We start from the raw sequence: 14,299 nt of genomic DNA, 5'->3' as shown, positions 1-14,299 counted from the left end.
TCGGACGTGTCATTAACGGAACCATGGCACACGTTGTGTGATTATCCAGGCAGTTTAGAACATCGCACGAGATTTGTCTCGACCTATTTTTACAGTCTATGGTCTCGACAGTCGACACAGAAAACATTTCATCAACACGATAGATTTTTTTTTTGGTTTATTGAAAGTGTGGTTTCACAATTCACAACCAGTAGTTCAGAAGAAAAAAACTTCGGTCCTCCGACCTTTTACCATCGTGTATTCTCAAAGATATTCAGTCAACTCAATTCATAAACATGCGTGAGGGGGAGAGAGAGCAAGACATTTTGAAGACGGCGCGCGTGACCGGTGCTTTCACTCTCTCTTGTTCCCTCCGTTAAACAAGCAAAAGACATTTTGAAGACGGCGCGCGTGACCGGTGCTTTCACTCTCTCTTGTTCCCTCCGTTAAACAAGCAAAAGACATTTTGAAGACGGCGCGCGTGACCGGTGCTTTCACTCTCTCTTGTTCCCTGAGTTAAACAAGCGAAAGACATTTTGAAGGAGGCGCGCGTGACCGGTGCTTTAATTGACTCTCGTTCCCTCAGTTAAACAAGCGCACCAGTCACTCATCTACATCACTTACCGGTCAAATATGGCTTTGGCGGGACAAAAATACGCATTAGGAAGGCTGGCAGAAAACAGCTCACCAGTTCCAGTCTTCGTGCGCTTGATGTTTAAACGCACTTGCGCTTTTAATACGCGTGCAAAAACAAACATCCCCGCCCCCACGCACGTCAAATACACAGGGAATGATCATCGGCCTGTTCACATCGGCCCTATTTTGACATCGGAACGATACCGATGTGTAAAAAATTGACCAAATCGGCCGATATTATATCGGCGGCCGATATATCGTGCACCACTAATTGTATGGAAAAGTGTAGCCAGGCATTTGTGCTTTACATTAGAAAAAGTCATGAAGGTTTTTCTTCAAATTAAGATGAAAAATGAATTTAAAACTTTAGGTAAACTATACCTTTAAGCCTGTGAGCACCTCTGACACTGTGCAGAAAAACAGGGGGAAAGTATGTGATTTCTTCTGAAATTCTTTCCTTGTGATAACGCAAAGGATCAGATCCATCAGTAAGGGGGACTGTGAGACTGATATCAACGCTGGAGTCTTATCTCTGGGCACATGTTTTGCTCTCAAAGTGCCTGGAGGGCATTGCAGCAAAGATGAAAGAACCTGCATTTTACGCCACATTGAAATGAACACCTTAATTGCCTACAGAAGGCGTGTGCTCGGGATGACGCCAGCAAGGTTACAATAGCCGAGATGCCGAACTGCAACAATAGCCGAGATGAACTTTTGAGAACACAGTAAGGTGGTCTAATTTGTTAACAATAACACTAAGCAAAGCTGATTGTAACCTTTTGGTACAAATTCAGAGAATATTTGTTAACGATGTAAATTTATTTGTGTTTATTTTGAGAACATTGTGTAACAAGACATGTAACCTTTGTATATTTCAGTTTTACAAGAAATAAGAAAGAAGAGGAAAGAACATAACAGTAAAACGTTCAACTTTACTCCTGCGTCTGCCCTTTTCTGACTTCTGTTAACTATCTGTCAGTGTTGCGTAGATGGAACGCGCATCTAGGACAGAATAATAGCCGAGATGCCGAACTGCAACAATAGCCGAGATGAACTTTTGAGAACACAGTAAGGTGGTCTAGACACATGTGTCCAGGTGGCATTTCTAAAAAAAATAACTTCTAGTCACAAAAAAATCATGCAATATTCATCACATGGAAGACCTCAGAGGAGAAAAACAACACATCAAAATCTGCCTCAACCACTTGACGTATCGACAATGACGGAAAGAGGTTTCAACCTGGTGCACGGCACAACGGTGACATCCAAAAAACACACTGTAGATACATACTAGCTCAAAGGTGTTTTTAAACCTGAATTTAGGTCACAGTGACTCACAGATGTAGCTCGAATAAGCATAAAAAACCTCATGACTCGTAGCAAGCCTGGCTGATGGCAAAAACGCACAGCCAGAAAGAGAGCAGCTCTACACATCCCCACACTCCCATGAGACAAAGCCCAGCGCATTCTCATACCACAGCCTTCACATGCTCCTGAGCTCTAAAAAAGGCCTGCTCAGAGACGGCCTATGAATAGAGCGCATTGTCATCCACAGGCCTTAATGTGTCCACGGTTTCATAGAGGCAGGGCCTCTGGGCTGGTGGAGCTGAATAATTAAAGTAGAGTTCTGCATTGAAAGAGTCAGGGTGCAGAGCTGCAGGCGGTCTGCTAAGGCTCATGAGCCTCAATCTCTCTTTCTATCTCTGTTCTCCATTCCCGAAGCACTAACAGCCCATGATATTGTGTTTGCCTTGGTAAAATGAGATAGTTCCCGAGTCCTTCGGCGAGGGGCTCGTCGAGTTGATGGTATGGATAACAAGCCAATGATCTGTCAGCATCTGATGGAAAACATTGGAGAGGACACAAAATATCCAGGCTACTCTACCATAGATCTGTAGTACATTCTAGTTGGCAGCCTACCTAAATTGTTGTTCTTTATTATTATTATTATTCATTAAAAATACATTCAAGGGTTATGAGAATAGTGTATTATTAGCTTAGCAACATGTCAAACTATTGGAACTCAAAAATGAGTCAAAAGTGAGGAGAGCAACAGGTTCACGATGGGCGGAGTCAAGCGATTGACAAAACTTAGCTGAGAAGAATTTAGTTATCCGTCTATTTAGGAAGTAGTCAACAACATGGCTCACTATTTACCTTGTTTTAATCTCATTTAGCTGTTATGGTATCTCTCGTTTCGTTTTTTCCTGTTTGACTTTCAGCGGATCGTTTTTCTCAATTGTCCAACTTACTTTGAGAAATGTGCCCCAGAACAAAATGTAAAAATCTGTGGCTGCTAAAACTTTAACAACCCATGCCGCAGTCTCCAAAAACACAAAAGAACATTCTTTCCCAAGCTGGGAATGTGAAATTGAAAACAGTGAGTGTTAGCCAAAATTTTTTTTTTTGTCCAGTGGGGAGAGATCCTAAGCAGAGTCTCTTTTAAATCCCAATGCTGATATTCCAGAATTTGTCATTGATATATAAACTTGTACAAAGTCACATATTTGGCAGCTTGCCCCTGGCTGGATTCATGAGCTGCGGGTAGCGGTTGGGAAGGGCGTATGAACACACGCAAATACCGACTACACTGAATACTGCCGTTTTAAATGGTCTAAATAACAGAAATGCCTTTTATTCTGATTGGTCGGACAGGCATTTCAAATTACAGTTGGATTAACAGCTATGCACATTCTCCATTCCACACGGATCAAACTTGCGCCCCATTTGTCCAGCATTTAAACAAATGGACTACTGGCTTTAATCAATTAGAAATCAGATTTTCTTTAAGCATAATAACAACACATGTACTTATAAGTCTATATTAAAAACACGAAACACAAACTTTGACCCTGATTTCATCACTAAACTGCTTTGTAAGTTCAATCCCAGCTTTGATGTAGCAATTGATGTTTATTTGTGTTCATGTTCATTACGTGAGAAAGAGCTGAGGAGGGTAAAAAATGGACATTGATACTGGATACACAAAACCAAATTTATGGTTTTGAAACATTTAGTTTTTTTTAAACTAATAATAATTACAAAGACACAACAAAAAACTACAATAAAAAACAGTAAATATCACAAAATAAAACCAAATTAAAAGTATTAATAAAAGATTAATTGTATCTTAGTGATGATACTATAATAACACTATTGCAGGGTTTCCGTTGTCGGGTAATTAGCGCACATTGGCTTGGAAAAAATGAAATGTCCGTCCGACAAAATTAAACCTCTCTGGTCAAATTGTCCGATTAAAATTGTGTAATAATCCCGCCCCCCTAACACAATATGAATTTGAGAATAAGCCTAAAATGTATAAAGCAAAAATACACCAACCTTTGCCTAAGGAACAGGCAACAACATAAAATGCTGCGATTTCAAATAAAGCACACTTCTAAAACGGCTGTAATATAGACCTAAACAACGAACCATTGAGTGAGACATTTCAAATATGCCTAGGCAGGTTAGCCTTAAAAGCTTTTTTCAGAGGCCAGACACGACGGACGATGGTGAATCAGGAACATCTCATTATATAGATCAGTGGTTCTAATCCGCGCACTCGTAGGCTACAGTTTTTTTGATCTCTCATCAAAACTGAATAGCCTATGTTCATCAGTCATTACAGCCTATATCAAGCAGGGACACGTTTATGTGCATTTTATTTTGTGATTTCACCAGAATGAACAGAGTCTCTCTCCGCAACGGCGATAGATTGAAACGCGCGTCCGAGTGAAGATTGCACAACTCGCGCGGCACTTCGTCCATGCAACTGATAGCAGCGGACACGAGCGCTCAGCTTGATTTCAAAAACAACAAATTTTAGTGCTAGGTCTCCTATTTAATAGCGAACTAAATTAATGATCTGCTAGTTAACCGGAGATGTTTTATTTATTTGTTTTAGCTACATCCATGCCTCAATGTTTCAAAAAGTGAATGTGTGTGAAACCATAGTAAAACACAATTGGTGTTGATTGACGCCAATCAGACGTTTTCCCGCCTATTTGAAAGTTTGGCTAATAACAACAACATGTTGCGTTCTATACGGCCTGATTATGTCATTTTTTTAAGTTGCATAGCCTGCCTCCAGTTTTCCTCAACTTGACTAATTAAGAGGCGATATTTGACTGGCATATCATCAAAATAATATTCGTCTGTAAAACGAAACCTCAACCGGTCACTTTGACTGACACCATTTTTTATAGCGGAAACTCTGCACTTGTGTCTTAAAAACATAAAGGGCTTGCACCAGGTAGTTCTAGGAACTTTGTTCCTATAGTGCAGCTTTAGACCCTACTCTGAAGTAAGAGCTAAATTAGTTCCTCCAAAAGGCGTTCCAAGAACTAAAATCGTTCCTAGTTCCTGCGGTGCGAACACGCCAAAATCCAGGGTTCTTCCACCAAAAGTGCGAAAGTTCCAGTGCGAAAGCCCCTATAATGACCAAAAATATTCATCCGCATATGACGTATTTCCGTTTCTTCCTCACTTTAACTTATCTATTTCCATATTGTTTTAGCCTCACAGTCACGGTCCGTGAGCGAAATGTTTAAAACTAGAGATGATACCGATCAAAGCGCTTCGGACAGATAAGAGAAAAGGAACGGGTCTCTGAAGGCTTGGAAACACAAGCACATTGTTCCTGAGCAGCACTGTGATGTAAACAGAGGACTTGATTGAGACCACATGACTGCATTCCTATAGCAGCTTCAGAGACACACACAGGAGATGGACAGTAAAACTGCCACGGCTGCTGCTGTCCAGCTGTGCGACCGCTGCCTGTCTGTCAGCCCTGCTGCCTGTCTGTCTGTTGCAGGATCACGTGACTACGACATTCTCAAAGCATGTCAGCTATTAAATGTCAGGACAGAAAATGTGAGTGGTGCTTGCCATGCAAATCTTCCTGCCATGATGGCGGGCAGGAGGTTGCCAGGGTTTAGCTATGCGGTTGCTACTTGCCAGTCAGGTTTTTTAGGTGGTTGTTGGTTGGTGGCTCGGGTCCTTCCTTCAATGCAAGTATATGGGATTTTTTTCACAAATTTTATCATCTCCCAAAAAATTGTTCATCCAAACAATGTACACTTACATCACTGATAGTTCCTATTGTGCTGGGTTAGAACCTACTCTGAAGTAGGAGCTGATTTAGTCCCCCCAAAATGCGTTCCTATAACTAAAACCATTTTCCTGCGGTGCGAACATGCCAAAAAGCTGACTTCAGCCAACAGTTATAGACTAGGAAGTAGGAACTGTGAAAACATTCCAGTAAAAACCCCCCAAAAATCCACATTTCAACAAGCAATATGAGCTTGAAAAATAGCAAAAGTGATGCTTGATTGTTAGCAATAGCTCACACTACAGGGTTCAGTAAGATTTCATTTTATCCACCCATCCATACAATTTAGGCTTAAAATAATCTTCTTAAAATGTTTTTTTTGTGTTCTGCATAAGGTGTAAATCCTGAAACACTAGTGTTGCCAAACAAATCTTTTTCAGGAACACTCACTGGTCAGATAAACAGATAGTCTGCCCCCAAACTCACACCATTGGTTGAGTCAATGTTGCTGTAGTCCGGACATTCAAAAACATACAGAGCACTGTTTTAACAGTGACGTCATGTTTATGCTTTTCAACAGAATCAACCTACGAATGTCATGCTTACAGCCGTCTCTATATATGAAGCTCGGATAGGAGCAAGTACGCATAACGAAACAATTACACACTTCAGCTTTAAGACCTGAATGTTGCAGATTTCTTCAGAAGGGTTCAAGATTTCCATCTGAAACAAATCAAGCCTCTTCTCTATGTGTAGTTATCAAGGTTCACTAAGGGCAACACAGACATCTGTTAGGTTTTAACACCAAACTGAACACATGTGCAATCTAATATGGTAAAATATTTCACTTATTAAACTCATTCAACGCCACTTTCCCCGCCAATTACAAGTGTATCAAGGCTTAACGGCTGAGTTAGAGCCCTTAGTCCGAGTAGTTACCCTAAAACACAAGAAAAAAAGTTGAGTGCTGGAGCTATTTGAAAATCCCAAGCCAGCCAGCCAGCCAACAGTGTTTCTTCATCTAGCTCAAAAAGAAACAATGTCCCGACTCCCGAGTTACATCCTCAAAACCGGTCGGGGACATCCTTTTAGCTCCTATAAGGAAGCAAATGACGTTATTTCAGGAGCGCACCATTTACGGCATTATGTAACACCAGGTATCTCTCTGTCTATTTACATGGCAAATTTTTCTGTAATCAGAGCAGACAGGAGGTTTGAAGAAAATAAGTTTACACCTTTCGCTTAGTAAAGGGGTTAAAGGTCAATGTGAGCCGGATGTGGTTGCAGAGTGGTTAGCGGGCCGAGCATGCGCTCTTTTGAGGCAGCTGTGTCCTCGAATGAGGGTTTGGTTACAAATGCAGCTTTAACTTACAGCCTGATAACACGGTCATATGGCAAAAAATATGCACTCAATTCCCTGTATAAGAAATGCCTTCCAGGAGTGAAGCTGTGGAACAAGTCAGCAAGGTGTGAAATTGTTTACTGCCTTTCATAAAGCTATAAGTGGCTTCTACACTAATAAACGGTGCAAGTTTGAACGTTTATTATGCGTCTGTGGGTTTATGAATAAAAATCTAGCTTGGATTAGTATGAAATGTAATGGTTTGAGTCTCCCTCCTCTTCGATGTCTCCAGTTATGCTACGTCGGACTGATTTCTTCAAGATTATCTCGTAGGTATTCTATGACATTTTTCAAACAGTCACAACAGGAAAGAAATGACAATCCATGCATAACATGTGGGAACACTGAATGTGAACAGGCATGTACAGAACTTGTGTCACTTTAAGTCTCAGTCTCATATCATTAAGAAAGGATATTTGGAGTTATAGCACATAAAATATATGCTACCAGGATTTAAGTCTCGTGCGATCGTAATTTGAACGTGCTTGTGAAATACATTATGTTTGTTTAGGCAAAACTAAGATCCTCTCTATTAGATCTTAACATTTGCTTTGAGTTGGGGGGGGGGGGGGGGTGCACAGGGTCAACAGACAACAGTGATTGGATGAAAGCGGCGTATAAGCAGTTTGGAGGTCAGTAGGATGACATAATCCCACAAGGCTAACTGCAGTCAAAGAAGATTTGTGGTAATAGATCTCCTTTATCACTCTTCAGGAAAACGCAAGTGCAAGTTCGCTTTCGTAGCGCATCTCATGAAACCATATCTAGTTTATATTTCACCCCAAAATCAGTAAATGAAACCTTTTTTAGCATTATGACCAAATATTGAACGTACTTAAGCACATTTTCGTCAACAAAACAATTATTATACATTTTCTTAATGTATATATATATATATATATATATTTTTTTTTTTTTAACTAAATGTTTAATTTGATTAGATCTCTTAGAGGTAATGAGAATTGGGGAATGAGCTGAGGTGATCATGACATTTGCCTAATGAAAAAGTCTCTCAAATCAAAAAAAGGCCTAAAAATCTGGCTTATTTTCATTATTCAAAACATTCTTAATGATTCTGGGTGAAATGTCATCTGGACATGTTATTGAAGCTTCCTGAGATTAATCCATCCCAGAACACCTCAATATCAGAAAGATAAGAAGGCAAAAAAAGAGCATGTTTCAGTTCATTAACCTACATTTGGATCATGAGGAAGTGAGACGTACAAGGAAGAGAACCTGCTGGTGTGATACCGTGAACAGGGAAGTGCTGTTTAATATTCATTTTTCTATGGAAATCTGGTAGAGGGGGGGAAACCGGGACTCATGGTATTTGCTCCCACAGAGATTAAAGAGACGGGAAGAGGAAATGTCGTCAGTCGCACCAGATGCTACAGCATCTGTTAATAACTTATAGGTAAACAAACTATACATTTCCTACTAAATCTTTACAAAAATCAACCAATAGCTAACAACCTTCAAATATAACATTAAAACTGCTGGCAAAGCAGTGAGATGCCGTCTGTCTGGCACAGCTTACGAATAATTTATGGCGTTTAGCAAATGTCATGATCTCCCCATGTCCATGCACAGGTGACTGGCAGTGACACAACCTCAGCACCGCTATCTTGCACCACATGCAGCGCCACGCCGCGACCCGACCCCACTGCACAGCCTCTGTCAGCTCTCATCAGAGCCCCTAACATACCTCACAACATTCCATCACTCCCTTCATCTTCTTCTTCTTTACTGGCCATAAAGCAACACTAAATACTTTACACTAAATATACAGCATCTTTCTTAGAACTACAAATCTAAGAGGTTCAGAAAAATACATTTTATATATCTATACACACTGCTGTGCAAAAGTCTTAGTCACGTTAGTATTTCCACACAAAAAATGGTTTTAAGCCAGTTAGTTAGTTATATAATATATATATCTTTTGCTGTAGTGTGCCAGTAACAAATATCAGTTTATATTTCCACACATTCCTTATGCCATTAATTGTAATAATCCAGTGAGAATTTTGTTTGCACAAAGTCTGACAACAGCCGGTGTGATCCACACGGAGATCTGATCTCACCATCATCTGGGATTGAAGAAACCATCATTACCATGATTAAATCCAGCAGAACTGCGGCAATGTCTCCAAGATGCTTGAAGAAACGCACCTGCAAAACTACCTAAAAAAACGATGTGCAAGGTTTTTTTTTAAGCGTCTTGGAGACATTGCCGCAGTTTTGGATTAAATCCGTCTCTCTTCTTCAGGTAATCTCAGAAAGATTCGGTGATGGTGAGATCAGATCTCTGTGTGGATCACACTGACTGGCTGATGTCAGACTCCTTATGCATACAAAAATATCCCTAGATTATTACAATTAATGACAAAAGGAATGTTTGGAAACGTAAACTGCTGTTACCAACTGAAGTGAAAATAATAAATGTCTTAAAACCATTTTTGGGGGTGAAAAATATATGCCTAAGACTTTAGTTTGGGGGCCAGTAAGATTTTTTTTAGGTTAAAGAAGTCTCATGCTCATTAAGTATATCCTACTTCTGTTAAATAGAGAATGTTCTTGGCTTTCATGATGAAAAAAATAGCGTTCCTACGTTACATACATGTTATAGGTGGTCAGCAGCACGCACAAAGACAAAGAAGATATAGACAGTTTTTATTGACGATGCAAATTACTCAGGGTATCACAGGAACAACATAAGAGAAATGGCAACTTTGTAAATCATTAACAAAAAACGGGATGGGACTGAACATAACTGGGAGAATAAATGAAAGAAAAACAATGAAAGACAGCTGCAAATCATAAGTAACCATAGAAAAAAAAAACGAGGACATAAACAGTAACCAAGGAAATCGAAACTAAGAAGAGCAGGGAAACAGGAACTAAAGGGAAAAAAAAAAACAGAAAACCATTACTGTGACCATAACTAAGAGTCCATAAATCTGTGAATATGTTAAATGTGCAAAATGATTTCATCACATCAATAAAACATCTTTACATTTGTGGTCCTTTGTTCTGACATTCTCAACAGACAAGGCCTCAAATCGGGGTCAAACAGGGGTTCTTTTCTTTCACAGCCAGCATGACCCCTGTTTAACAACTTAACCTTTTCACTTACTAACAGAGTTACCCTAAGGGTAAAATGAGATCCATTCAACCTTTATTTGGCATGAACGAGACTAATACTGAGTTAGAAGAATCAGCATGCATTAAGAGTCTGCCGGCATAGACAGAAGACCACTGATAGAAAATTTCAGCAATCGGAGGAAGCAAAATCAACCATTCTATCGAGAACAAGCCTCATGTGTAAGTAACAGATGCATACTATAAATAAAATCTTTGTTCAAAACTAAACCATATTTGACTTATAAATGGAGGAAATGAAACACACAATAAGTTTGCATTGTATGCAAACTTTAGGAAACACAATATTGCCCTTAAGGACATCATAGGTCAGTAAACAGAAGTAAATCTTTCTCCGCAAACTGATGAGCAGACGTTCTGTAATTTCCAGGCCTTTCATCCTGTGCCAACACACTGAGATAATCACCTCTCCATGAGCGCAGTGCTAAACAGCACCACAAGCTAAGCTGGAATGGCAAGGGAGCATCTTATTTCTACAAAGGCAAACACAAGCAAAGGTTTAGAAGAACCACCATAGATGGCTGCAGAAAATCGAGCCAGAATACTCCCTCCACCGCAGTCATAAAGTGAGGCAAAACGTTTAAATGCAAAAACGAGCTGATTAAGGCTAACGAAGCTTGAAGGGCAGCTAAAAATACTCGTGTCCACTTGCAGATGGAGCAGCCTGTGATCATCTTTAAGTGGAGTTTGGCTGAAATTACATTTGGTCACAAAAAGAGGTGTTTGCCATTTAAAAAAAAACACTCATTTCCATTCCAGAGCCATTCACAAGTACAATAATAGCAACAACACATTCAATACATTCTCAATACTTTCTAGTGTTAGAGCCGGGTAAGTTAAGAATCACCATTTTTTGGTTTCAAACTGAGATCACGATTCTGCCACAATTCTGAACAGACTACTAAACAAAACAACATGTCATTTACAAGAGGTTCTGAGTCTGACGAATGTTAATTGCTGCAGTTTATTTAAAATGTTTAATTAATATGAATGAATGATTTAAAAAGAGGTTTGAAATTGAATGAAAGATTCAATGTCTCTTTTTTTTTCATTACTGAATGAATCTCTTAAATGAATAATTCAATACCAAATATTGTTTTTGGTATTGCTTTTTCAAGTCACTTGATGTAATAGATGCAACCATTATTTGAAGTAGGGCTGTCAAACGATTATGTTGATCCGAATCTTATGTTATGACTTCATTTGAGCGGGTTCAAGAAGTCTTAATTAGGGGGGTCAGACACCTCCATAATTCAAACCCTGCATTTAAGATCATTAGTGTCTGTATCATAACATGAAACGGTGGGTTTAGTAGTACCCATACAGCTTTCTGTACAAACTCAACACTAAACTCAAAAAATGTGTTGATGTATCTATATGGCCCGTTAAATAAAATGATGCTGTTTTTCTCTACACAGGTTGGGGCAGTGTGCTTAGGATCCAGAGATCCAGGCCTGGAACTTTTAGGCAGGGTTAACAAGCACAAGCACTTATAGCCTTAAATGGTTCAGATCTACACACAGCAGACAATTTCACATGAAACACACACGGCACTAGAAATAAAACAGCTCAATAAATTCAGTTTGCTTATGTCAGATGTCAAGATTCTCAACATGACAAATTATTGAAATAGTACATGCCTATGTTTCTGTCTGACTCCAAAGTCTGTGCAAAAACACAAATACGTCAACTCTGAGCCATCACTAATTGGATTGGACGATAGTGATTTTCTATGACTGATATAATTACATTTTTTTCTCTTATCAGTAGACCCCTATTTCTGTTATTCTAGAAATATCAGTAACTAAAGATGTATGCATGAATTTTATATGAAGGGAAATTAGGTGTCACATTAATAAAAAATAAATAAAAAAAATTTTTTTTTATTGTTGTAGCCCGTTAATTATTTAGAAAATGCCTTAAAAACACCTAAAACTATGTCCTATATACTATTTTTATGTTTGAAATGCAAGAGAAAACTTGGTCACACACAAAAAAATGAAATAAAAGTCTGTTCTAAACATTAAAATGCTCTATAAATCAAGAAGAAACTATATTTTGCAAATGATGTAGAATCAGAACAGCTTTAAACTTTTTACACAGCTTTGTTGCTGTCATGACAAGAGCATACGTTTCATTATTCATTCATATTTTTTATAAATCAATAATTTCACGTTTCCATATTTATCATTTCTTATAAAAAAACGTTCATAATCAATAATAATCCAGTGTAAATGAATTTACGCAGCATTAGACTGAAGCTGCAGCTTCAGATGCAGCTTTTGCAGTGTAAAGATGGCATATATGGCGATGCATTTGTGAGGAACTGCTTGTTTACCAAAATGCTGGTGTACTGAAGACGGGTTACACTGGCATGGACAACAACACAGCCACAGAAATTCAAAAATATCAACGGCTACATGAAGACACCATGGCAGCATTATTTTGACCGTTGGTCTCAAGGGAAACACATTTTCAACATCCTAAAGGAAAAAATCAATTCTGAAGTCTTTGAATGGTTTCCTCAAGGTCAAATACATACATTGTAACAAAGAAAATGCGGCGGGAATTAGAGCAAATGAACGCCTTCACGAACACAACCTCGGTGCTGCTGCGGGGACAATAATTGGCTCCAACATCTGGTGTTGGTTGTGTTGGTATGGTGGTGGAGGTAGCGTTGGGTTTTTGGGTGGGAGGAGGAGGGGAGGGGGCCGTTAAAGTATCCTCCGCAACAACCGTATTGTCGAACAAAATAAGTCATTTAAAATGTCAATCATACCTTCGGATAACTCCAGCTCCAGCTCAGCCAATCTGGCCCGCACTTCCAATGGAAGGGGCAGCGCATCGCGGTCCGCCATTGTCCGTTTAAGGGGGTAAAAATCACTCTCGTCCTATTTCTTCGACTCTTTCAGCGCAGCTGGCGTTTCTCCGCGTCGCAGCGGTGCATAAGGAGGGCTGGGGGGGACGCGTGTCCAAAAACAAACTGTTCTGTGAACGATAGTGCTCGGAGATTCGCTGTCCCTCTCAACGAAGCCCCGCCATATCTGAAGGGCTCCGCCGTTAGAGTCAGCAGTGTAAGATGTGGACTGTCAGTGCGGTGAAGCTCGAGGATCGGAGCGGTAGTGTGTGTGTGTGTGTGTGTGTCTCTCTCTCTCTCTCTCTCTCTCTCTCTCTCTCTCTCTCTCTCTCTCTCTCTCTCTCTCTCTCTCTCTCTCTCTCTCTCTCTCTCTCTCTGTCACTCTCTCATGACGCAAGGCGAGTGTGATTTTAACAGCCGCAAGGGGGCGATAATTATTTCATACTGAGTATACCTGTTCAGGTTACATTTATATAATATAATATATATTTATATTATTAGTATTACTATTATTATAAACAAACCGACACGAAATATAATATGTTAAATATTAAAAGTGTAGAAAAAGACGTTTATAATGTTATAAAAATTATATTTCAAATAAATCCTGTTCTTTTAAACTTTCTTTTTTTTCAAAAAATACTGAACAAAATGTATCTAGACAAAAAGTATTAAGCAGTACAGCCCTTTTCGACATTGATAATAATAAGAAATGTTTCTTTGAGCAGCAAATCAGCATATTTTCATGAGTTGTAATCACATTTTTCTTAAGTCAAATCAACTTAAATAATTTATGTAGTTCAGATAACATATTTTTGAGTTTCTGATGATTAAATCAATCTCCTTCATTGTATTAACTCAATTTTTCCGTTTCAATGAACTTAAAATTTTAAGGCAGCCAGGTTACTTCATTTTTTAAGTTAAACCAACAATATTTTTTACTGTGAATTGACTCTGAAGATTGTGTAGTAGGCTAATGATACTGAAAAGTCATCTTTGCATCACAGGAATACATTACATTTTAAAATATATTTAAATACAAAAAGGCTTGTAATAGTAATAATATTTCACAATATTGCTGTTTTTAAGAAATGCAGCCTTAGTGAGAATACTTTTTTTAGTGACAACCCCCGACTTTTCAATAGGCTATATATTGAAAATCAGGGATTTTTTGTTTATCTACATCTTAAAATAAAGTTATGAAACATTATGATGT

General features: G+C 38.9%; 1 protein-coding gene across 9 annotated transcripts in view; it reads right to left on the bottom strand.

Annotated features, from left to right (window-relative positions):
* dip2ca (DIP2 acetate--CoA ligase C (putative) a) overlaps nt 1-13,380 on the bottom strand; it is a 97,698-nt gene extending 84,318 nt beyond the window's left edge. For 8 of the 9 annotated variants that reach the window (XM_039684795.2, XM_039684794.2, XM_039684797.2 and 5 more), the window contains exon 1: nt 13,006-13,379. In XM_039684795.2, coding sequence (XP_039540729.1) covers nt 13,006-13,084 — 79 coding nt within the window. In that variant the 5' untranslated portion in view covers nt 13,085-13,379. Of the gene's footprint in view, nt 1-13,005 lie in introns of all 9 variants that reach the window. The other variant, XM_039684793.2, reaches the window with a different exon arrangement.
* Between the last annotated feature and the right edge of the window lie 919 nt (nt 13,381-14,299).

Source organism: Pimephales promelas, chromosome 22 (assembly GCF_988280905.1).
Source record: "Pimephales promelas chromosome 22, fPimPro1.hap1.1, whole genome shotgun sequence".
Lineage (NCBI taxonomy): Eukaryota > Metazoa > Chordata > Actinopteri > Cypriniformes > Leuciscidae > Pimephales > Pimephales promelas.
The sequence above is the reverse complement of the archived record's forward strand: the minus strand, read 5'-3'. Positions and strand labels throughout refer to the sequence as shown.